This window comes from Desmodus rotundus, chromosome 13, assembly GCF_022682495.2.
Source record: "Desmodus rotundus isolate HL8 chromosome 13, HLdesRot8A.1, whole genome shotgun sequence".
Classification (NCBI taxonomy): Eukaryota; Metazoa; Chordata; class Mammalia; order Chiroptera; family Phyllostomidae; genus Desmodus; species Desmodus rotundus.
In genome coordinates, this window is record NC_071399.1 from 41,216,524 (window position 1) to 41,242,619 (window position 26,096).

Here is a 26,096-nt window from a genome sequence, read left to right on the forward strand (position 1 = left end):
CTAAAGATATTCATTTGAAAGTTTTTTTTTTTAAGTCAGGCTTGTGCCCTGGGGCTTCTGGAAGTTATGTACAAAATACAGTAATTAAATTAAGTCCAGCAGTTTAAAATCCTCATAAAAAGAAAAAGCTGGAGCGCTTCCCAATGGGGAATGCTTGACTTAAAAGAAAGGTTTTACTCTGTGGCCTGAAGGTCAACAAACTGGGACTCTGTGGGAATGTATAAAATTTCTTAAAGGGGTTCTTCAGTCTTTGTTTTGTTGAAAAAAAAATAAAAGAGTAAAAGTTTTGAAAATTCAAAAAATGAAGGTGCAGTCTTAAAATCATCGCAAGTTTTTACAAACGTGCACTGGAGGCTATGAAAACACATTCTCTTCTCTGAGCGCTAATCTAACACACATGCTTCCTGAAAGGAGGGGAAAGGCCAATGGTGCTATTTGAATAAGCCGTTTTAAATGTTCTCATTTTCAGAGGCAATGCATGCAAATTTGTGTGACCCATTCATTTGCTTCTTATGTTGAAAATATTTACCTTAAATATTCCCATAAATATATTTCACTATGTAAAATTCTTTACGTGACGCAAAGACTGATTGTTTTTTAAAAAGGTTTTTTTTACAAAGCAAGATTGTAAAACATCATTTTTTTTTTGGAGAGGGGATCACATCCTCAGTAATCTAAAATGGAATATTTGCCATAAGTTGAAAATATCTGGCCACATATTCAAATACTTTCTATTAAAACATAAAGAACCAATACTGATTTGACAGACCCGCATCGTTTTGTTTGCTTCAACAGAATCTGAATGTTGGCTCTGCACTAAGGCAACATGATCAAATGGAGGATGTTAGGAAGAGCAGCTTTGGCAGTAACATTTAATTTGTTGAATATTAACAGCCTTACTGACATTCTACCTTGATTCCCAAAGTATAATGTGAGCCGTTCTCTGCACTCAGGCTCTCTGCAATAAAATGGGCTAATAAACTTCCTGCGCCAACTTCACTGTAAATGAGGAACTATGGAAGCATCCAGCAAGCAACTTAAGATACTAGATTTACTTCCAAAACATGGATGCAGAATTAGGAAAAAAAATATATTTTACAGAAAAAAATCTACAGAATTTAAGAAGAAGTTTGTTTTCTTTCCTACATTTGTTAATTTTGCATTTGGAATTGTGAGAAGAGGGAGGAAGGTAAAATAGTAAGAATCAGGAAAAGGGAAGTGGAAGCAGACCACAGTAGGGAGGAGATAGAATGAGCAAAGATACATAGAATGATGAAGGTCATGGAGGATGAAGGCCACAGGAGTGAGGCCAGAGCTGATTGGAGGCCCAGAGAGAGTGAACACAGCTTGGTGTTGTCACCCTCTGTCCTTGAGGTCTAGGTCCTGTTCCTTCATCCCCCTACTGGGACTCCTTTCCTTAGACCACCCAAGACATTCTCCACCCATAGACCAGTCTCCAGTGGACAATCCTACAATGTGTTTGAGCGACTGTTTAGTCTGGGAAGGGATCAGCACCTGTGTGGCCAGGGGGCTGTGCAAGCCTACTGCAGGGTGGTATTTGCCTGGTGGCAGGACTTCCTGGCTGTGTTTGATGTATAGTTGTTTGAATTGTGATGGGCTCAAATATCTTCGCCTAGGTCAGGCGCTGTCTCTGAGGGAGCCAGTTGTTGAAAAATAGGCTTCAGCTATTTTTCTCATTGTTTCGAAAAACTAATTTGGAGGTTCCTTAGTGGGGAACTTAATATGAAACAGTAAATCTGAGGCATTCATGAGTGTGCAGCTGTGTGGTTTAGTGATTTAATTTTGAGATTTTAGCTGTAGACTTGGTTTTGATAGCTGAGTGACCTTGAACAAGTCCACTAGAAGGGCCAATATTCTCACAACTCCAGGAGGCCTGTTCACATTTTATTTTTCCCTATGTGAATGGAGCCCCCTTCAGCCAGCAATCAGTACTGCATAATCCTCCTGGGCTTCATTGTCTGTCAGCAAAATCAGGGGGTTGGACAAAATGACAAGTTTCTAGTCAGAAGTGCTCCACACTGAGAGAAATTTCTGTAGTCCAGGGGTAGGACTAGGAGATTCTGAACAACAAAAGAGCCACAAAGTTCCTCTGGAATGCGCATGGCTCTTGATAACCAGTATGTCCAGGGACGGGCCCCACCAGGAAGTTTTCCTGGGAGAACATGTCCTTTACCTACCAATAAAAGAGAATGAGAAAATGGAGTTCACTTAATAGAAATCCACTTCTCAGCCAGCTTTGCTGCAGTGGGATTCCCATCCTGGACCGTAGCACAGGTCGAGCACCTGGATGGAAATCATTTGACCTTTACTGAATGCCTGCTATGCACCAAGCATGATGCTAGGTGCTATTTATTTACTTATTTTAAAATTTATTTTATTTTATTTATTTTTAAAGATTTTATTTAATTATTTTCAGAGAAAGGGGAAGGGAGGGGGAAAGAAAGGGAAAGAAACATCAATGTGTGGTTGCCTCTCATGTGCCTCCCACTGCGGGCCTGGCCTGCGACACAGGCATGTGCCCAGACTGGGAATCAAACCGGCCACCCTTTGGTTCACAGACCAGCACTCAATCCACTGAGCGACACCAGTCAGGGCTAAATTTTTTATTTATTTTAGAGAGGTAGAGGAAGGGGAAAAGAAAGAGAGGGAAACATCAATTTGCTGTTCCACTTATTTATGCATTCATTGATTGCTTCTTGTATGTGCCCTGACTGGAGATCAAACCCTCAACCTTGGCTTATTGGAACAACACTCTAACCAACTGAGCTACTTGGCCAGGGCTTACTTATTTTTATTTTATTTTTTGCTAGGTGCTTTAAAAAAAAGTACTACATATATTTATTTATAGTTTTCATTTATCTTTCTTTGACCGCAATTTTTTTTAAGATTCTTTTTTTAACTTGTGGTAAAATATACATAACCTAAAGCTCACCAGATGCGGCTGCCCTGGGAAGGGTGACACTTTGGCCTAGGCAGCCATGTACAGCTGAGGCAGAGGCACTGCCCCAGCTGGCATGTGAGGCTCTCTAAGGGTGATTGGGGTGGTAAATTTTTGTGCCCATTGCCTTATCATAACAACTCTTTGTTAGGTAATATTATTCTTAGAGTTGAAGAAACTGATGCTCAGACAGAATAAATGACTTGTCTGAATATAAGAAAACCCATTAATTATAAAGTCAGGATCAAAACCAAAGTGTCTGCTAGAGGAAAGACTCAGTCCCTAATTTTAATGAACACTTTTATTGAACTCTTGCTGAGGGTGGGAGATGAGCAGAAGAGGGATCCAGCAGCACATGGCAATGCCTAATATTCAGAGCATTCACACTATTTTAGGGACACACTCACACACACATAAAAAAGTGCTACAAACAGAAATCTGAACCAGCTGTGGACGGGTTGCTCAGTTGGTTAGAGTGTTGTTCCCATACGCCAAGGTTGCAGTTCAATCCCTGGTCAGGACACATATCATACAAGAACTAACCAATGAATGTGAATCAACTAATGAATGCATAAGTAAGTAGAACAACAAAGGAACCTCTCTCTCTCTCTCAACAATAAATTAAAAAAATTAAAGGGAGGACCTGTTTCCCTGGGGAGTTAGGGAGACCTCCAGAAGTGACCTTCAAGTTGTGACTTGAAGAATGGTTGGGTGTTGGTTGCCAGAGTGAAGAGGAAGGGGTTGGTTACATCTTGGACAAAGGCTTTGTAAAGGAGTATCAGGCACTGCAGCTATAGCTGGGGCCCCTTGGGAGAGGCAAAGTGTCACTGTTGTAGAAATGTCGGTGGGGCTCCGAGCTTCCAGAGCGGCCAGAGCTTCCTCACAGCACTCTGGAAGAAGCATCACAGAGCTCCCCTGGAAATGGCTGCAGAAATTCCAGTTTCTGGAAATCTGATGGAGGAAACAGATGTGCTCCCTTCCTCATTTGGGAGTTTGGGTCATTAATACAGTTTTCCCAGGGAATCTAAGCCAGAAATTCAAGATGGTTTTTATGTTCTTCCTTACACGCAACTCAAAAGAGCCCATTAAAAAAAAAAAAAAAGTTAAGCCAGATGCCCATAGTGTGTAGTTTTCTGAAGGAACCCTCCACCACAAAGCTATCTGAAATGGGATGTTCATTTTTCTCTTGGATTTTTTTTTACTGTGTATGAATAACTAAGGCAATCTGATTCATTATGTAAAAGCAAAAGAAAACCCAGCCAAACCAGCTATTTGGCATTGTGTGGACAAAAATATCTGGTTCCTTTCCATTGAATTTCTCCCTTTTAGCTAGACATTTCAACATCACGTGAATGTCAGTACTTAGTCTCCCTTGTTTTTCATAAGCTGGAGTCTTCAGTATACCAACTTTCTTATTTATGTAATGAAGGTTATCTCTAAAGTTTCTTCCAGGGTTCAGACTAATCTCTGGGATCACGTCCAGTTTTTTATATGTTTACATGTTGCACACATAGTTCCAGAGAAAAATTGATTTTGACCAGTGGAGAAATCTAACATAGTTACAGAACTCCTCCTCCAGCAGGTAGGCAAGGCGACTCCAGAGTGGATTTTCTACTCCATATCGTAATAGAAAGCTTTGTCTTTGACTTCAGGTTCAGCAGTTATACTTTGAAAGTGTGGTCCCAACTGCCCTTTCTGAATGGGGCGATTCCTCAGGAAGAGCTCATACTGGAGAAGAGCATCTTGAGTTGGCTAAATTCTGCCCTAAGCCTGAGCACAGCTTTGTAGTTCCCTTTGTAAGGCCAAGGGGAAAGGGGGCCAAAACCCAGAGTGTTCCCTCAGCAAGGCTGACAGGCTGTTTACAAACACACAGGTCTGACTTCACTCCTCAGACCTCAGGCCTGAGTGGGCTTCAGCACTGCAGCCTGGCTGAGCTCCCACCGACCAGAAGAGCAGACAAGGAGATGAAATAGGTGAAAAAGTGGCTGATTGTCCAAGCATATAGTATGTAGTTTTTCAAACGTTTTTAATTGTTAATTTGTACTTCTTGTTATTACCACTACTTGCAGCCAATGGCACTTCTGTGGTTTGGGCATCTGACAGTATTTTACGTATTTGCGCCTCTTTGACTTCACATAAGTCCATCTTAATTTTAAAAGTGTAAGTGAAACCAGTCCTGCACTTCCAGACTAGCTGCCTGGCACCTAATTGGGTTCAATAAATGTTTGTTGAATGAATAAATGAACGAATGAAGTGATTCTCTCCAAGTTGAGAGAAATCAGCAAAGTGATTTAAAAATAAACAAACATGGGATTATCACTTAAGGTATACTCTATGCACATGAAAGGAAAATTGGCAAAGTTGATTTTAGAATTTTTCTGAAAACACTCTCAACCAAAATCTACCCTAAATGAAATGTTCATTTTCCTCCTGATTCTAATACCGTGTGTGAATAACGTGGACAATTCAACTCAATGACGGAAAACCAAGGGGATCCAGATCCTACGCAAGTCCCTCGGGCCATGGGTCCCATGGTTCCGGCTTTGAGCTGGATAGGTTAAAGGCGCGGGGCTCCAGTCAAGGAGACCAGGACCTGGGAGATGAGCCTGCCGCTTGCAGGGACCTTAGGCCCTCGTCCTTGTGACTGGCCCAGGCACCCACTTGGGGGCTGTTGGGGTACAGGGGCCAGACGGTCCCCAGGGCTGGCGCGAGGGCCCCGCGCAGGTGTTGGGCCTGTGCGCAGGGTGTGCCCGGTGTGCTCGGGACCTGGGAGACCCAAGAGGGGCGTTATTGTTACACTGTAACGAGCCTGATTAACATGCTCCTGACACTTTCTCTTAGTTTCTTGGGCTCCTAGCAACAGCGCACAAAGGCACCGGATTGTCCCGGGCTCCGCGGGGACACCGGGCAGCCTTTGATCTGCCACCATTACAGCGGGGTCCAAGCAGCCCTCGGTGGGCGAGCGGGGCCGCAGTCTCCGCCACAGGGTCCTCCGGCCCGGCCGACCCGGCCCGCCCCGCCCGCCGTCCAGACGGCCGCTGCGCCCGCAGCGACCACCGCAGACGGTGCCTGCCGAGCCTGCAGCTCGCCGCGTCCCAGCGCCGAGGACCGCGGGCCCGAGAAACACCGCGGGCCAGGGACACCGACTGCGAGCGTCCCCGTCCAGAGCGCGCACGTCCTTCCGCTCGCCGGGCCCTTTCTGTTGGAAGCAGCCAACAGTAGAACTTTCAATGGGGGAGGGGTAGAGAAACTAAAATATAAAAAGTAAGAGCGCGAGCGACAAACAAATCCAAAACGATTTTGTAAAATTAAAAAAAAAAAATTGCAGGCTCAGCTCCCTGAGCTGATATGGGGTTCGATCCGTAGCAAACAACGACCGCAAAAGGCGCTAACGATGATTTTGGTTCCTGCCTACATAGCCCCTTTCTTCATGTCCTGGGCAATTCTTAGACTGATTCGGAAGGAAACGTGCAGCCAATTAATTGCTGGTATGTAAACACATTTTTCAAAAGCAACAAAAATCACCGGTCTCAGAGCAACAGAAAAGCTGCCGGTCCCTCCGCGCAAGATATCAGGTACTAAGTAGGTTTTGGAGTAAGTAGTAATTTATTTTCCATTTTGTTCGGTCTCTTAGACCCCCCAGTCCCACCCCAATTTAAAATAAAGCGTGGAAAGAAGGACTAAGGTTTTAACATTTAAATGTTGAGATCAGCTAATTACTTTCCCCCTAAACTGCACACGAAAACCTTGGGGACGGGGGAGGAAGAGGGTCTTTGGGCTGCCTGGGAGGACAGTGTTCCCCAGCCGGGGACCCAAGCTCTGCCGTTATAGATGGGATCCGTGACCCTCGCCAGCATGAATATGCACGAGATGCTGCTGATAATCTTATATCTTGTTTGGCACCATCGATTGTCTTCAAAGTACTAGAGGTAAAAGTAAAAACGCAAGACGTTTAGCTTTCCAAGATAAATGAAAACCGTAAAAGCAGAATTTTCTTAAAAAAAAAAAAAAAGCCCGTATTCTCCGTCCGCCCCAACCTCTTAAGACAGCGTTAGAAATTAAACGTAGCCAATGAAAGTTTTCAGAGCTCCGGCAAAGGTGTTAATGATAACCGTACATCTATTTTCGTAAAGGGGGGGGGGGGGGACTACATGTTTTTTTCCAATTGCCCAGCAAAATATACGAGTCACTTTCAAATTCAAATCGGAGGCATAAAGTCTTTGCTTTCTGGAGGACACTTTTCCCAGCCTGTCTTGGAGAAGACAGCAGAGAGCCAGAGGTTGAACACTTGGAAATCTGAAGGGACTGGCTCCAGATGCCTGGGAACTTCCCAACTTGTGCTCTGGGACAGTGCCTGACTCCACCAGTTTCCCTCAACATTTCAATAAAACATGATTGGATTGATATAATCCTCTATACATTAAAATGAGGTTGTCACAGATTGTCATTAAGACCTCAGTAAAACAATGAAGACATTATTGGGCATCCACCCCCCCCCCCCCGCAAGGTATTAGGGGAATAAAACAATCTACACCACACGGGTCCTATTGAGATTAATGAAAAAATTATGCAAAAAGTCTCCATTTCATTTTCCTGTGACAGGGTTTTGCATACATACAGTCAGTCTTGCTTTGCACCTGATGATTTATTAAACTAATCTACAGTGATCACCACTGATGTTTTCAACTCAATCTTGTCTAGGCTCATTTTCTAAGTAATTGTTTCTCATTAGTTCTGATAATGTTTTAATAGTGTTGCCCATAATTTAGGCCCCAAGAATTAATAACAGGAGGATGATAAGGTGAAGCAGCTTGTGATGAGCTATGCAAAATATAAACAGGTGTGGTTTTTAATCAATCAGATTACTGCAAAGTCCCTTTTTTGTGATTCACTCCTAGCTCAGAGAATTCCCCGGGTTGGGTATCACCATCATGTCAAGTGGGATCAGTTCACCCAGCCCTCCCTCCCTCTCTCCCAACCTCCCTGTGATACCTACAGCCACCACTCCCACCCCCTCCCATGGCTCTAAAGAGATGCAGGTAGGAAAACAGTAATGATACCTTCTCTCCCAGCATCTCCTTGTCCCGGAATTTTGTTCTTCAAGGAATGAGGCACAAGTCTCTCACCCTAATCTCTTCCAGGGCCCTCACTAGAGTCTCTGCTCAGAGTGGGTACTTGGTCCAGATTTGGCTCTTGTGGGTCCTTATCTCATTATCCTACCATAAACAGAACCAAGGGGTTATGAAGAAGATAGTAAATCTGACATTTGGGGACACTAAAACAGCAAGGTGGTTTTGTTTGAACAAAGTGCAGCTTTGAGATTAAGGGTGTGGTGGCTGGCTCAACTTGGCTGGGGACCTGGGAACCCACAGGTCTGCTGGTGATGTGGGTAGAGACCTTGCCAAGGGACCTGATTTACCCAAGGTCCAAATGCCTTAACCTGCGCATCTGAGGTTCCCTCACAGGGAAGGGCATCGCTCTCAGGTTTCTCTGGACTGGAGGAGACTCCCATGTAAGGTTTGGGGGTTGCCTGTGTAACTGGGGTGGAGACTAGGCCATCTTGCCCTTTCATTCTGTCAGAGCCTGGAGGGGTTATCTGAACCAACTCAGAGGATGGAAAGGGCAGTTGGGTTGAAGTAGGGAGTTGCCGGTGGGGGAAATACAAAGAAAGTGTTTATTTTTTAAAATGTTTTTAACCATAACTTTTAAAAAATATTTTTAAAATTTATTTTTAGAGAGAGGGGAAGAGAGAAAGAGAGAAAGATCAATGTGTGGTTGTCTCTTGTGCACCCCCTACTGGGAACCTGGCCCACAACCCAGGCGTGTGCCCTGACTGGTAATTGAACCTGCCACACTTTGGTTCACAGGCCGGCATTCAGTGAATTGAGCCACACCAGCCAGGACCAAAGAAATGTTTTTATTTTCCTCTTTTGCTTAAGACTGGTCCTGTCTACACTTTTCGCACCTTGAGTGGAGTGTGTGTGTGTGTGTATATGACAGGTCAGAATGAGACGAGGCCATTGCCTTCTGAGCAGTTCTGTGTCTCTGCATTCTAATCAGAGGGGTCCAACTATGTGGACGCCTATGGTCCTAGATTAACCCCTGTGCACACCTGGCTACCAGCCTAGAGGGGCACAGTTGCCACAATGGGGAGGGAGTGGGGGCTGCTTCTCCTGTAATTGCTGCCCACTGCCCGTCTACAGTCATGAAGCCCAGTTTGGCTGGAGGCCAGTCACCTTGAAAGTTGGCAGAGATGATAGCTTTCTCCTTGCAGCCCCTCCACATGAGGATGTGTGTAGCGCCCACCTCCCTTTCCAGGTAACTCTGAAGCACCACAGAGCAACCAAGGTGAAGGGTGACAGTGCTCTCATGAGTAATTGAAGGGAGTGCATCAAGGAGGGGAGATGCGCTGCCCAAGGAAAGGCAGGACCACTTAGCACATCCCTTTTCTGTTTAAGAGATGCCTCCAAGGATCTCATGTTTGGGAATATTAGTTTGTTACTCAAGAATGTGTTTCCCCAGAAACTTTCTGCCTTGATCAGTTTCCTCTGGTATTCCTGTCAAAACTCAAGTGGCTCCCTTCCTGCCATGCTTTGGTTGGGTGGGTGTTGCATGATGGTGTGTGGGCCTTCCTGCTTTGCTTTGGTTCCATGATCCTTTTCCTTGTATATAACCTCCAGTTCTAGTGCCCCCGGGGCTTCCTGAAGGGATGGAAGAGATAGGGGAAAGTAGGCCCCTGGTTGGGACACCTAGTAGAGGCCATATAGGAAATAAACAAAAAGGGTAGAGGAGGAGGTGAAAAATGAAAATTAAAAAAAAACAACAACTGTTTTCTATTTACAAATTTAAATAAACAGAACAGCCTTCCCTGCGGTGTTTGTCTAAGAGTAGCAGCGTCGCTGCTGTGTAGGTCATGAAAAGGTTGGTGTAGAGTTTAAAACTTCCCATTCTGTTAATTTCTTAAAGAACAGTCATCCAGAGTCTCAACACAAAAGCTCATGATTTAATGAGGGGCAGAAACAAAATCTCTGATTGTTGGTGTTTCAAATTTCATTGGCGTCCTCTGGCAAACACAAGTTGATCCTTCGCAGCTTCAATACCCTTTAGCCTTCAATATAAGAGCACATGCTGAATAGGGAAGAATGGCTGGTTGTTATGTTTATTTACCCTTCCTACAAGCTGGGTTAACCTCTTCAAAACAGCTTTACTAAGCCCGTTAACCACACCACCCATATGACCTGTAGCAGCATCTCTAATGTGATGCAAATCTCACAGGGGACCATATGCGCCAGCTCTGCCCCATTGTGTCTTCTTAGAGGCTACAAGTTTATAGCTGAGGGGGCCCTGTCCTGGCCATACATTTACAGGGGAAATGGGCTCAGTGGCAAACAATTAAATGGGGAAATCAAGGGGGAGAATGGATAGTCTTGTGTTTATGCACATTTATTTTTTAATTGCTGGTAACTGTTGACCCAAAGCATTCATCCAGGATGCGGACTTTCTCAGCCACCATCAAACAGTTGCAGGATTATGGATGTTCATTGTGGGGGGCAGAGGTTAACAGTAATCAGTTTTGAAGATATTTTTGGAAATATCTGTACAAACCAATATGATCATTAATCAACTTTTCTATATTATCTGTTGTTTTTTTAAAAAATCAGATTTCTATTGAAATAAACACAATCCCTTCATTTAGTTATTATTTTTTAAAAGCCTGGCCTTCCTTAAAATTATTTATGGAGTCAAGTGAACAAGCAAATAATATGGGAAACATCTAACGTGAAGATGAAGAAAGTACACATATTGGGAAAGATCTAATTGCCCCTCACAGATCATCTTTCCCTACTATTTTATCTCCCTGTGAAACAACAAGTCCTTATCTATAACACATAAATGGACAATAAAATAATAAACTTGGGACCAAAAAGAAGAAAGTTCATTTTAGAGGAATAAGTGGCCACTGAGATAACAACAGCGACAACAAATGTGATTAACATGAACTGTAAATGGAGAAAAGTTCCAATCTGGCATACTAACAAGTTGCCTTGGGTATTATGGTCTGTCTTTAAGAAACCCAGTGCATACGTTCAACCCACATGACGAGAGCTTAATTTAACAGATCATTTTTCCTTGATGGATGTGGCAAGCGTAACAATGTTCTGGGCTTGCTTCAGTAATGGCATGTCGATCATACTCCCTTGGAAAGTAAAGGCTCCCTGGAAAACAGAGAATACAAACTTCCTGAAAGAATGCTCGGAAATTATAGGCTTTCTTTAGGCACACACTTATACAACAAGAACATTTTAGATTCTGCCTGAGTTATACTGACTTTCCAACCACACTTTTGAGAAAGCCAGAGTAAATTACAGGGGAAAGGTCTTTTGCCTTCTAAATAGGAAAAAAAAATCTGTTAGCATTTTAATGGAGTGGAAAAACATCAGACACAAGGTATTGGAAACTGTTCATTTAACTCTTAAAATCAAGCAGAAAACAACTGTGGAAGGAAAATGTAAATACTTCCTTATAGGTTCTGAAATATATAGAACTTTAAAAACAGTAATATGTTCTGGCAACTGATTATTGTTTGAAAAAAACGTATGAAAAGGTTAACGGCAAAATGCTTTCTTCTTGCTGTAACATCATTGAGAGGGAACACTATTATGTGATGAAAAAATGTAAGATAGGATTGTACTGAGTAAAAAGAGATTTCCCTGTTGGTACACACTTTCAGAAGAGGATTAGAATGACAAGGGACACGAGGGAGCCATAACAAAAAAATCATAGGTCTGTTGAATGGTGAGACTGGAAGAAATCTCTGATCTCTCCTGGCTTATCCTAATTTTACAGATTCATTTTTTTTAATGTCTGGAAATACTTATTGAGTGAAGGATGTGATCTAGGTCCTGTTCTATATGAGGAAACAGGCCAGGGAAAAGTGATTTTCTGAGGTCATATGACAAGGAAAAGTTAATAATTGGGTCTCAGAATTTCAAGCCTTCATCACAGACCCCCACATTTAGGTAATAAGGTAATTCCTTTAGTGTATCAGAAAAAGAAAATCTTAATGGAAAGAAGGCAGCATGCCCAGAATACAAGTTAATGTCTGGATATTTATGCTCTTTTAATCACTTATTTTTGCTGTTCATCTCACAGCTCTTCATCTTAATTCTCCTTCCTTCTACCTGTTGGCAAGGATGCTGGTGTAAGTGGAAAGCAGGACTTTTGAATCTGGAGGTGGATTGGAACAGTCAAAATCCTAGCTGATGGCCTTTTTGCATATATTGCCATCTACTTCTGGATTTCACAAGTACTACCTGTCAACCGTCAATGCTGTCATTATTCAGGACTTCCTGGATGGGTCTCCCCAGCTCTCTGGAAACCCCATCTCCCACAATAACATAGTGTTGTATATAGGATGCAAGTAAAAAAAAAATTGGCAGGGAATCCTTAGCAATGACTTCAGAATTTGTCTTTCAATTAATAGAGAGACTTAAAAGCCATTAGGATTAGAATTGTCACCAGTACTGTCATGCACCACAAAAAATGTTTCAGTCAATGACCAAGACCGCATATATGGCAGTGGTCCCATAAGATTATAATGAAGCTGAAAAATTCCTATTGCCTAGTGATGTCATAGCCATTGTAATGTCATAGTGCAACACATTACAATCGTCTACAGTATCCAGTACAGTAACATGCTGTACAGGTTTGTAGCCTGGGGGCAATAGGCTATAATATAGCCTAGGTGTGTAGTAGGTTACACCATCAAGATTTAATGCACTCTATGATATTTACATGATGATGAAATAGCCTAATGATGTACTTCTCAGAAAGTATCCCTGTGATTAAGTGATGCATGACTTTCTCAGCCTTGGAATGATAAATCTGATTCATATGAGTACCTGTGTAGTCTAAAATCCTATACTATACGTCATTTCCAATGCTGCTGTTTATACTCTCAGATTGGCCTTTGACTAGTTTTTTCAGCCTAGAACTAATTTTGGTCATCTCTGTGACTATGATCAATTTTATGAATTTGGTAGAAGTTCCAAGGATGTTCTGTGGGTTAGCATGACACATGAAATCAGGGCGTGGGACCCATGCTGTTTTACAAGGCGATACTCTAGTTACCTTGTTGGAGTAAATGACAAAGACCAAAGGCTTCCTGGTTATCCACCCACCAAGCAGATTATGGCCCTGTAAAACAGGACATTTTTCCTGCTAAAGCTTAAATAATAGGCTGGCAAGACGAAAATAGCATAGATGTACATGAAATCAAAATGAGGTGCAGAGAATCAAAATGATGGCTTTGGGTCTATGCCATGTACCCCAAACCTGCTTTGGGTTCCACATTCACAGCAAAAATGCAATATTTCCTGTAGTATTTTATGTAGTGTTTATAGACAGATGATATCATTTCTTTTTTCTACAGTGGCAGATTTTGCTTAACTTCCTTTGTGAAGCTTAACCTGGAAAATGAAATTCAACATATTTGTTGTTTCCTTCATTTCTGCAAACAGAGGATATTAGTGTTAAGAATTAGAGAGCTTAAATTCAGAGTTCTGGCAGAGATGGAGGCATAGGTAGAAACCCTTCACTTCCTCGCACAAGCAATAGGAGGATAACAACCAATCTAAAATCAATAAACAACCGAAAGCACCAGAAAATTAAACTGCATGGAACTCCAACAACCAAGGAATTAAAGAAAAAAATCAACCAGAACAACCAGACCAGTAAGGCAGACCACTCTGGCCAACTCAGAAAAACCAATGCGAGGTGGCTGAGGGGTGGGGCTGTCTGCAGAGCTCAGTGGGCTGTGCTGGAGGGGCTGACTTAAGGGGAAAACTGAGTCTCGGAGCTGACTGTGGGCTGTGGCTGGTGTTGCCATGCACCAGCCGCAGTGGGAGTGGTGGGAGTTTCTCCCAGTCTTACACGAGAGTTCGTTGAAAAGTGGGCTAGGGAACAGCAGGCCGGCTGCACTGTTCCCTCTCTGGCCCCTCCCCCACAGTGCAGCAAAGAGGGTTGCTCTGCCTGAGTGATTACCTAAGGCCCCGCCCCCTTACAACGTATCAGCTGCACCAAGACAAAGAAATGTGGCCCAAATGAAAGAACACAGTAGACTTCATTAAAGAAAAAATAATGAAGGGGGAACTTCCCAAATTTGGCAAAGGAAACAGACTTTCAGGAAGTCCAGGAAGCCCAGAGAGTCCCAAAGAAGTTGGACCCAAAGAAGGACATGCCAAGACACATCATCATTAAGTTACCCAAGATTAAAGACAAAGAGAGAATCCTAAAAGCAGCAAGAGAAAAGGAGACAGTTACCTACAAAGGAGTGCCCATTAGACTATCAGCTGATGTCTCAAAATAAACCTTGCAAGCAAGAAGGGGCTGGAAAGAAGTATTTGAAATCATGAAAGACAAAGACCTACATCCAAGATTCCTCTACCCAGCAAAGCTATCATTTAGAATGGGAGAGCAGATAAAGTGCTTCCCAGATAAGGTCAAGTTAAAAGAGTTCATCATCACCAAGCCCCTGTTATATGAAATGTTAAAGGGATTTATCTAAGAAAAAGAAGATAAAAAATATGAACAGTAAAATGACAACAAACTAACAACTATCAACAAATGAACCTAAAAGAAAAGAAAAACAATGAAAACAAAAACTAAGCCAACAAACAGAACAGGAACAGAATCAGAGAAATGGACATCACACAGAGAGAGTTCAGTGGGGAGTAGAGAGGGAGGAATAGGGGGGAAAAGGTACAGGGGAGAAGAAGCATAATTAGTAGGCATAAAATAGATGGGGAGATATAAAAAATGGCATAGGAAACAGGACTCAAAGAACTTATATGTACAACCCATGGACATGAACTAAGGGGGGTGGGGATGCGGGAGGGTTGGGGGGACAGGGTGGAGGGGGGAAAAGGGGGAAAATTGGGAAAACTATAATAGCATAATCAATAAAAGATACTTAAAAAGAAAAAGAATTAGACAGCTTAATTCTGGCTGGAGTGGCTCAGTGGACTGAGCTCCAGCCTGTGAACTGAAAGGTCACTGGTTCGATTCCCGATTAGGTCACATGCCTGGGTTTGCAGACCAGGTCCCCAGTCGGGGGTGTGCCACAGGCAACCAATCAATGTTTCTCGCACATCGATGTTTCTCTCCCTCTCTTTCACCCTCCCTTCCCCCACTCTAAAAAAATAAATAATTAAAATCTTTAAAAACAAACTATTAAAAAAAAAAGAATTAGATGGCCTAAAATGAATATCCTCCTGCTTTAACATATCAACCTACATTACGGGTTGTTTTTTTAACATATGGATCTACCTGTGAAATGTGAATGGCCTGTTGGTCAGGATTTAGAAAAACACACTTTGTCAAACTACTTACATTTGCAGGGAGGGTTTGAAACATTCCTTAATAAATGCTTACAGATAAGTTTCAGTTTCATAGTCCAGTGCATTCCTGATAAATTGGCACACATACTATTTTCAAAATAAAGGAACTTCCATCAGTTTGAAGATTTAGACTATATAATTTGGTTTAAAATGCTTTTAAATAGTAATTCATCCATGGTTAAAAACCTTAACAACCATGGCTATAACAATAGTAATAGCTGTAATTTTTTGAGCAGTTAAAGCCCAGAACTGTGCCTTGCTTGCACTGGACATACTTTATTTCACGTAATGTCCATCCCCATTAACAATATTTTTTTCTATTTCTTTTTAATTGTGGTAAAAACATAGGACCCAAAATTTACCATAATAATCATTTTTAAGTGTACAGTTCAATAACGTTAAGCATATTCACATTGTTGCGTAACCAATCTCCGGACCTTTTTTATCTTGCAAAAGCAAAACTTGGTCAATCCCTATTAAACAGCTACTCCGCAGCACCCCTCCCCTAGCTTCTGGCAACCATCATTCTGCTAATTGCTGTGAGTTCGTATTCATCCCCATTTATAACTGAGGAAACAGAGACACAAAGAACTTAAGAAATTTGTTACATATCTGCCCTGTTACTAATAGATAATAGAGTTAGGATAAAACCTGGCTCTAGCTGATCCAAAGCTTGCGTTCCTGGACTATATATACCCTGGGCTTATCAACTGAAAAATATTCTCTGAGTGGGATTCCTGACTGCCTGAATCAGAATCATCAGCGGGGGCAGGAGGCAGGAGGAGGGTGCACAAGCAGATTCTTGGGCTGGATTCTACAGCCCATCATGGTTTGATACAGGCCCATGGGTTGGCCAGGAATTCTCTGATGATTCTAACACACATTTAAGTTTGAGAAGCTCTGTTTAAGCTCCCCTGGGTTTGATATGGGTCCAATTCCCAGCCCTCAAGGAGCTTACAGTTTGCGGGAGGAACAGGGAAGAAGCAGATCCTACATAATGCGAGGAGAACTAGAGGAAAAGCCAGTGGGATGAGCATGGAGCAACCAGATGATCTGAAATGGCTGCCCTTTCCAATCAGGATCATCTTTGTCAGAGTACACAGCTCACTCAGATATGATACTGCATACCTACTGCATGCTATGCATTCCCTGCTACAGTTGCCATGGAGCTTCTTGCACAATGGACTTTTATTCAACAATTACCTATTGAGTTATTTGTTGTAAAAAAAATGATTGGTCAATCGCTTTGGCACATCTTACTATACACATGTAAGTCTCCTGGGTGTTATCTGTGTAAGAAGAAAACAATTATTATTGGGCTATATGTAGTTTTTCTAACACTTTGGCCATTGCCTGGTGGAAAGTTAGGCACTGAAATATGTGAATTTTATCAGACCCTGAAGTTCTTCATGGGGGGAGAATCTGACTTATAATTTGGTGGCAAAAGTATTGATGGTGATGGTGGTGATGACAATAGTGATCATATCTATGGGAAATATTCATATGTTTTACATTTCTGGCAGTTAGTACTTGAGATTTTTCTTCTCTAGAGTACTCTAAGAGTAATTTTCTAGAGGCCATAAGTTGATCTAGTGTTTTCCCTACTAGTACTTTATTTTCAAATAACTTCTTTGGGCCTTTAGGGGGTTCTCCCTGGTGCCTTTCAATGATGGCGTTGGGGCAAGTCCTTATGAGGGGATTTCTCTGGTGGCATTAATGGCAGTGGTTGAGCAGAGCTGTTATAGTCCTTCTTTTTCCTCCTCTGTGACTCTCAGTCTTATACCCAATGAATTATTTACCTCACAACAGTTCCCAAGGGATTCCTAAAACTTTAAGTCAGTGTTGGCCATTATCAATTTTCGCTTCAGAATCTTGGTTGTGTTTCTACTTGCTAAATCCTCTCAGGCCCAGCCATGACCTTCTGTGATATAGCTCTTCCTTACCCACAAAGTTAACTGCTCCTTGATACCCCTCAAAATCTGTCAAGATGATGCTGTGATAGACACTGTTGCTTTCTTTCCAATTTTTTCAACTTACCACCTTGGTCCTAGTATGGCCTTGGTCCCCTCTCAATTTGATTATGATGTTCCTGTTAAGGAGTAAATTCTGTTGCCTGTCCCCCAAAGCTCAGTGGGGGTGCTGCCTGACTCCTAGGCTGGCTGATAGAGGTCCCACTGAGAGAGTGTTGGGACATTTAACAGAGGAGTTGCACCTTCGTAACTGGGATCCTGCTGCAATTTTTCTGAAACATCGAATAGGATCATCCATTTGCTTAAAACCCTGCTTTGGCTCCCTTTGAACTTACAGGATCAAGTGTAATCTCCTTGGCAGGGACCCTTATGCTCCACTGATGAAACCAGGCCCTGCCTCTGCTCTCAGCCTCGTCTCCTGTCAGTCCACCAACACACACATACCCCAGTACCTGTCCCACACTCTGCTCTCAAGTTCCTTTCCCTGTCTATCTGGCAAACTTCTTGGGCTTCAAGGCACAGGAATGTCACAGTCCCTGTAGGGCTAACCCATCTCCCTTTCTCCCCTAGGCAGCCTCCCTTTGTAGCCCTTGTCGCACACAGAATTCTCTAATCGTTTACATTGCTGTCTTTCTCACTATGCTGTGAGGCGCTTGAGGGCAGTGGCCCCATCTCGTATTTCTTTGAGTTCACAGAACCCAGTACCCATAGTGTGGTTCAGAGTGGAGCTTGGTTCTTTTGTGGGGCCAGAGCTGGGTAACTGAGGGGGTCATGATATAGGAAGATAGAATCTGTCTTCTGTTTCTCCTTTCCTTTATCTGCTGGTGTCTTTCTGCCCTGCTTGATTTTTCCCTGGTCTGGTAATACTCACTAGTCAGTTGGCTGACACTTGCTGAGTTTCCAATAGGACACAGTATCTAACCTCAATAAATGTGATGTAGGGTTGGGGTCAGGTTAACTCATGCAAATGACTTAACAGTTAAAATGCAAACATGTATATTACATTAATGATACAAGGACAGAGGAGCCACAGAAACAGCTATCAAATCAAGGACAGTCCTTCCCAGGTAGGACTTTGAGGAATAGGTGCTTTTCTTTTAAAATGATTATGCTATTACAGTTGTCCCAATTTTCCCCCATTTGCCTTCTTCCACCCAGCATCCTCCACTCCCTCTGACAACTCCCCACCCCCTACCATTGTTCAGGTCCATGGGTCATGCATATGAGTTCTTTGGCTACTCCATTCCCTATACTTGCTCTTAACATCCCCTTAACTATTTTGTTAACTACCAATTTCTGCTTCTTAATCCCGTTGCCTTTTCCCCCATTCTCCCAGACCCCCTTCTCACTGGCCATGATTCCAATGTTCTCCATATCTGTGATTCTGCCTCTATTCTTTTTGTTTACTTAGTTTGTTTTTTAGATTCAGTTGTTGATATCTATGTATTTATTACCATTTTAATGTTCATAGTTTTGATCTTCTTTTTCTTAAATAAGTCCCTGTAACATTTCATATAATAATGGTTTGGTGATGATGAACTCCTTTAGCTTTACCTTGTCTAGAAAGCACTTAATCTGCCCTTTAATTCCAAATGATAGCTTTGCTGGATAGAGTAATCTAGGTTGTAGGTCCTTGCTTTTCATCACTTTGAATACTTCTTGTCAGCCCTTTCTAGCCTGCAAAGTTTCTTTTGATAAAGCAGCTGATAGTCTTATGACAACTCCTTTGTAGGTAATTATCTGCTTTTCTCTTGCTGCTTTTAAGATTCTCTCTTTATCTTTAACTTTTGGCATTTTAATTACGATGTATTTTGGTGTGGTCCTCGTTGGGTCCATCTTGTTTGGGGCTTTCTGTGCTTCCTGTACTTGTATGTCTATTTTCTTCACCAAAGTAGGTAAGTTTTCTTTTATTACTTTTTCAAATAGGTTTCCAATTGTGGGGGGGCTCCACCTGCAGGGCTCCCCCCACCCTCCTGGCCGCCACAGATGAGAATAAGTCTACCACGACATGATTTGCTTGGGGAGGAAAGGTGGCCGATCTCTCAAAGGAGAAGGGCCAGGAGTCTTTTCCTCAATGGGCTTTTATTCAGTTTAATTTGCATAGGAATACAGGGCATATACGTAAAGTTCAATCATTGTCAGGCAGTAATGATCAAACAATAGATAACATTCAAAGAACTATGAGGGCTTATTTAGAGTCAGGGTCAGTTAGCTAAAGGGCCATAAAACTTTGGGGAACAAAGTCATTTCATGCTTGGATCCTTATCATTTAAATTGAAGGTATTAGCAAAGTAGGTTTCACAGGATTTTATGCATCTTTCTTAGGGCTGATCACCCAGGGGAATCAGCCCTTTCCAGCACAGGTCCACACCCACCTCGGCATTGTTTCAGGCTTAAGGCAGGCAGGAGAAGTAGGGCAGCCAAGAGATTAGGAGACTTCTTGCAGACAGAATGAGGACTCAGGCTTTGTCAAAGCCGAGGGGCGAGGGTCAATCACCCCCTTTGTCTATAGCCCCCCAAGTAGTTTCCTGAGGGCCCCTCCATCGTGCCTGTTTTAGGTCGTCCCTCCCTTGAGGAATCTTACCCGTCATTGGCCAACTGGTCGTGCACTGGGGCCCAAGCAGGGTGAAGTAAAGTGGGCAGAGGTGGCGCCCCTGCCAGGGAGATAAGCTTTGTCTCCTTAGTGGCTTATGGTCCCAAGGTCTCTCACTCAGTCTTAGCCATGGGGGTTTACAGCTTCTGAAACAGGCAGGGCGGTTCCCAACATCCAATTTCTTGCTCTTTCTCTTCTCCTTCTCCATCACCCCTATGATGTGAATGTTGGAACATTTGAAGTAATCTCAGAGGCTCGTTACACTATCCTAAATTTTTTTTTTAAGATTCTATTTATTTACTTTTGGAGAGAAGGAAAGGGAAGGAGACACCATCATTGTTCAAGAGAGAAACAGTTGCCTCTCACATGCCCCCAAATGAGGACCTGGCCTGCAACTCAGGCATGTGCCCTGACTGGGAATTGAATCGGCAACTTTTCAGTTTGCAGGCCAGTACTCAATCCACTGAGCCTCACCAGCCGGAGCTATCCTCGATATTTTGGATTCTTTTTTCTTCTTGGTATACTGATTGGATGTCTTTTTCTACCTTATGTTCCAAATCATTGATTTGATTCTTGGCTTCATCCACTCCAGTATTGATTCTCTGTAAATTGTTCTTTACTTCAGTTCGTATATCCTTCATTGTTGCTTGGGTCTTTTTTTATGTTGTTGAAGTGTCCAATGAGTTCCCTGAGCATCCTTATAACTTATGTTTTGAACTCTACATCTGATAGATTGCTTATCTGCATTTTGTTTAGTTCGTTTCCTGGAGTTTTGATCTGTTCTTTCATTCGGGATGTTTCTTTGTCTTTTCATTTTGGCAGCCTCCCTGTTTGTTTCTATGTATTAGGTAGAGCTGCTTTGACTCCATGCCTTTGTAGTGTGGCCTGATGCAGCAGGTGTCCTATAGGATCTAGTGGCATAGCCTCCCCTTTCTCCCAAGCTGTGTACTTAAGGTGATCCCTCCATATGGGCTGAGTACTCCTTCCTTTTGTAAAGGAGCCTTAATTGCTGTCAGCAGGTCAATGGGAGGGATTTACCCAAACTAGACAGGTGGTAGGACTGGCTGAGACCCCTGGCCAGCAACCACCTCCCTCTGTGGCTTGTGGGGGTGGTTGGGTGGTGCTCTGATGTGCTCTGTAACTGTCCACTGGGTGCACAGGCTCTGGGTGTTCCAGGTGCTGCAGGCTAGTCACCCTCCACCTGTGTTCTGTCTGGGGCTCCTTGGTATAAATCTAAAGTGATCTGCAGGTGGCTGCTGCTACTGCTGGGCCTGGGGCCCTCGGTGAGCTCAACAAATGAGCTCAGTTCTTGCTTGTCTGAGCGGTTTTGGAAAGTCTGAAGCCTGTGTCTAGCCCAGCCCTTCCTATGGGAAAGCCACTGTTATCAGGGTGGGAGGGTTGCTTGGGTGGGCCTGTAAGATGGATGGGGTGGACCCTTAGGAAATCATCAGGGCAGGGCTTACTATGCAAGCCAAGTGGATGGAGATTCAGATATAGCACTGCTGCATTGTGGCTCTATATTGGGGAGGGCTCAGAAAAGGTATAATGTCCACTGTCTGCAGTTCTATCTGGGAGAAAGCTGTCCTCCAGCTCTTGCCCTGATGCCAAGCACTTCGGTTCCTCCCCGTAGGCCACTGGTGCCCTTCAAGCTGCTGCCCTGGTGCTGGAGCCCAGAATGAGTGACTCTGAATAAATCCACGTGTGGTGCAAGGCTCTTTCAGAGAAGCCTGAGAAGCCAGTTTCTTCCTGACCCAACCGACAGTGGTTTTGGAGGAACAGCTTTCTTCCAGAAGTTTTGGGGACTTATCTTCCTGGCATTGGAACTCTGGGCTGGGTGGTCTGGTATGAGGGTTGGATCCCTCGCTCCCAAGATATCCCTGCATTTTATATCCACCGCACATGGGTTTGAGATCACTTGGTCTCAGTCTCCATCCTTCCAACCCATCTGGATGAATGTGGTTTCTTTAATTCCTGAGTTGTCATATTTCCATACAACTCAATTTTCTGATGGTTCTGAGTGATGTTTGTTCTATATTTTGGATGTAATTTTGCTGTGGTTTTGCGAGGAGGTAAGCCACATTTATCTATGCCTCTATATCTCGACCAGAAATCCAGGAATAGGTAGGTGTTTTTAAAGTCAGGTTTAGAAGGTCAGGGATGCCAAATGAAGGTCAAGAGAGATATGGGGGAATGGGCAGTAGCACATGGAGACTGAGAGTGGGGTTGGCTTTCTCTCTTTTCCTCAAGAGCCCCATGTTTCTGGTCACCAGTGACTCAATAGATCAAACAAAACAAAGGACTACAGTATGATATCTTTCTAAGGCTCTATGGATGAAGGGATTACTCAGGCCTGAGGAAAGGGAGCCTAAACTAGCCCAAATTAAAGCGATCTGGAAGACAGACATTTTAAAATATTGGTTTTACTACTCATTAGCCAGTTCACTTTATGACAAAGCAAGTAAGACTTAATCTCTGCTTCATGAAGCAAGACTGGAACTCATTGGAATCCCTCTGTTCTTGCTGCCTGCCCTGGTGTGCCCTACTCTTGCTCCTTCTGGATCCTAAGGAGAGGAAGTTAAACCACTTTTTCTTTTCCTTTATTCTGGACACTTTCCCTCTTTCCATTGGTGATCCAGGGACCCAACACTGGAAAGGCTAAGAGCTGGCCCAGCCCATCTCAGCATTGCTTCTGAGTGGGACCATCATGGATGGACTGACCCCCCCATGCACAGATGGCTCTCTGGGTGCCAGAAGATGATAGTTCATTCTCTCTTGAGGAGCAACTGTGGTTTATACTCTTATAGCCTTCAGTAAGCCCTAGGATATTTGTTTCCAAACTAAAAATTGGAAGAGTTCAATCTTATTAGGAAGACTTAGCACCAAAAAATAAAAATGTTTTCATCTGATAGTACTTTACACTTTTACAAAATATTTTCAAATACATTTTCTCACTTATAGTAGGGAAGGCATGGTTCTTTCTTTCTTTCTTTTTTAAAAGATTTTATTTATTTATTTTTAGATGGAGGGGTAGGGAGAGAGAAAGAGAGGAAGAGAAACATCAATGTGTGGTTGCCTCTCTCATGCCCCCTACTGGGGACCTGGCCCACAACCCAGGTATGTGCCCTGACCAGGAATTGAACTGGTGACCCCTTGGTCCAAAGGCCGGTGCTCAATCCACGGAGCCACACCGGCTGGGGCAGCATGGTTATTTCTGATTAACAGATGCAAACACTGTGGTTCACTATTAATCTTTTTAAAGGAATTTACTAATGTGAGAAGGAGAGGATTAGAATTTAAGGCTTTTCATCCCAAATCTCAAACTCTTCCCAATAATCTATATATCCCAAAGTATGGCTGTTATCTGTGCTACCTGTGATGAGTATACAAACATTTTAAATATATGTTTGTTCTATATAGAGTATACTATACATTTTTAAATTTTATTTTGATGTCATGTATAAAAAATACATGACATATAGTAAAAATACATGACATGTAGTTTACAATAGCATATGTAAATAGTTATTTCATAGATATTATTACTTAAGATGAAGCTGAAAAAATAATGATATATACGTAAGTTGCAGGTAAGCAAATATGTGAAAATGCAATTTTAGTAACTGAATTTGGAAACTACTAAAATATAACATGCTTCTATCCTGAGTTTTCATTTGAAAGCTATTATTGTAATTATTTTGATATAAGAGATACCAAAGGACATTTTCAGTGAGAAAAAAAAACCTAACAATAAATGTGTGAATGACATTTTAGGTCCTGAAAAAGAAAACCCAAAACATTTATGAAAAGGATTAAAGACAGTGACATTTCATCCTTATATATGTTTCTGAATATCAGTAACTGTTTTATGAATAAACATCTTTTAAAATTGCCATTAAAAGAGTACAAGAATATTATTGAAGACTTGGGAAATAGAGAACATTTTTAACACTTTAGATTATAGTGATAATTTGATAGGTATTTTAATAATGTTCTGAATTAAAATTCAATATCATTTACATCTAAGGCCAGACAACTGATAGATACTAATATGTCTCTATGTGACATTTCTAAAAGTTTTAGTGAAGTCATTCAACATGGGCAACAACTCACATTGGGCTAATCTCTCATTACCAGCACTGAAATTCTAACAGGTGACATTGAATCACATATGACGGGGAAGCCTTGTAAATGACTCATAATAATGAAACAGTTGCATTATCTAAAGGGAGTTAGTTTCGTACCTGACTGGGGAATGCAATGACAATTTGGGCCTATTGAACCATTTGGGAAGGTCCTGGCAGCCCCTGTCTCAGAGTGGGTGTGAGATGTTGGGGATCCTGCAACCTGGGCAGCCTACTGAATTTATTTTCCAAGTTCTGAAAGGTGGAAAAGTCTGGAGAAGCTCCCTCTTTATCCCTACCATCCTTTTTGCCCCATAGCTCTGGCTGTAAAAGGAGCACAGAACCATCCATGGAGAATGGAATGGAGGGCCCTGAATGCTCCCAGCAGAGTTCCACCTTTCAGATCAGTACTGGCCTGAGAGGTCACCAGGGATGACCTAGCCAAGCAGCCCCTCTGTGACTTTCCAACAAGCAGAAATGTCAACTCTCTAGGATGGGCACATTCTGAGGTAGTACTCAGTAGCTGCAAGAGACAAAAAAGTATATGAAGATACCTGGAGAGAAAGGGACTTGCTTCTCCGGGTTCTCCCATTTGATGCATGGGTTAGGAAAATGGGCTTTTGAGTCAGCTATACCTGAATTTGAACCCAGATTCTTCCTTTTGTTGTGTGTGATCCACAGCAAATAATGTTACTTTTTGAGCCTCAGTTGCTTCATCTGTACAATAGGGACGATAATAGCTCCCTTGTGGAGTTATTGTGAGCATTAAATAAGACCATGTGTACAATGGTCTGTCACAAACAGGCTCTTAGTACATGGAAACTGCAGCTGCTACCACCGCTGCCATTACTGTCACCACTGCTGTGACCGTGTGCTTGCTGAGGCTGCTGCCGCTACCACTACCAATGCTATCACCTCTGCCTGACTGCTGTTACCCCCACCGCAGTCACCGCCGCACTGCTGCTGCAATTACAGCTACTGCCTGTTAGCCAGGGATGGTTTAATTCTGTGTGTCACAGAAAGACGTAGTGAGAGACAGTGTTTGAGTCATGACAGGATTTTATGCTTTCAGGGTAACTTTAAGGCTTCTGAGAGACATCAGTGTTCTTGAAGATGCAATTAGAAGAGGCCAACTCATCCCTAAAGCTTTCTATCCCCTCTAGACTTTTTAAAGGTTTTATTTACTTATTTATTTTTTATTTATTTTTGAGAGAGAGAGGAAGGGAGGGAGAAGGAGAGGGAGAGAAACATTGATGTGCAAGAGAAACATCGATCAAATTCCTCTTGCACACCCCCAACTGGGTACTGGCCCGCAACCCAGGCGTGTGCCCTGATTGGGAATTGAACTGGCAGCCTTTTTGTTTGCAGGCTGGGGCTCAACCTCTGAGCCATACCAGCCAGGGCTAAACTCTTTTCTTAAAAATAATTTATTGATTGATTTTAGAGAGACAAAGGTATGTGGGGGAGGAGGGAGAGAGAGATAGAGAAGAAACAGATTTGTTGTTCCACTTATTTATGCATTTATTGGTTTATTCTTATATGTCACCTGACCATGGATTGACCCACAATCTTGGGATATCAGGTCAATGCTCTAACCAAATGAGCTATCCAGTCAGGACCTCTCTAAACTCTTATAAACTAGATTCTAGACTTGGGGGTGCTATATATTTGACACAGCATCAGTATTGGAAAACAATGGACTTAATAGAATTTAAAAACTTAGAATATCAGCTGGAGGAGCTACTAATCAAATGCAGGTGACCTGAAACCGGGAGCACCCTTTTGCTGAGGAGGTAACTGAAGGAAGGACAGAGGATGAGCAGGATAAGGAAGTCCTAGCAAAGACAAAGGCCCAATTGGTTTGTAAAAAAGGAGGAAATTCCTTGGAATGCGGCTATTGAGTAGATGTAAAATGAGTAGACATCATTAACATTTTGTTTTTTAAAAAGGAATGATTTAGCTTTAACTCTACATAGAAAATAGAAACAGTACTGTACATTTGTTAAGATTAATTTGGGACTTTACTAACAGTTTTAGCAAGGTGGAAAAGAAAAA

At 42.6% G+C, this 26,096-nt stretch overlaps 1 protein-coding gene across 6 annotated transcripts in view; it reads right to left on the minus strand.

The window, feature by feature from the left end:
• Positions 1-26,096, minus strand: part of CLYBL (citramalyl-CoA lyase) — a 327,539-nt gene that overhangs the window by 17,174 nt on the left and 284,269 nt on the right. For 3 of the 6 annotated variants that reach the window (XM_045186655.2, XM_045186654.2, XM_053916398.1), the window contains one exon: positions 6,557-6,882. The exons of 1 other annotated variant lie outside the window; for it this stretch is intronic. In XM_045186655.2, coding sequence (XP_045042590.2) covers positions 6,676-6,882 — 207 coding nt within the window. In that variant the 3' untranslated portion in view covers positions 6,557-6,675. Of the gene's footprint in view, positions 1-6,556; positions 6,883-8,019; positions 8,176-10,381; positions 11,176-26,096 lie in introns of those variants that run through there. 2 more of the 6 variants (XR_006653760.2, XM_024578801.3) reach the window with 2 other exon arrangements.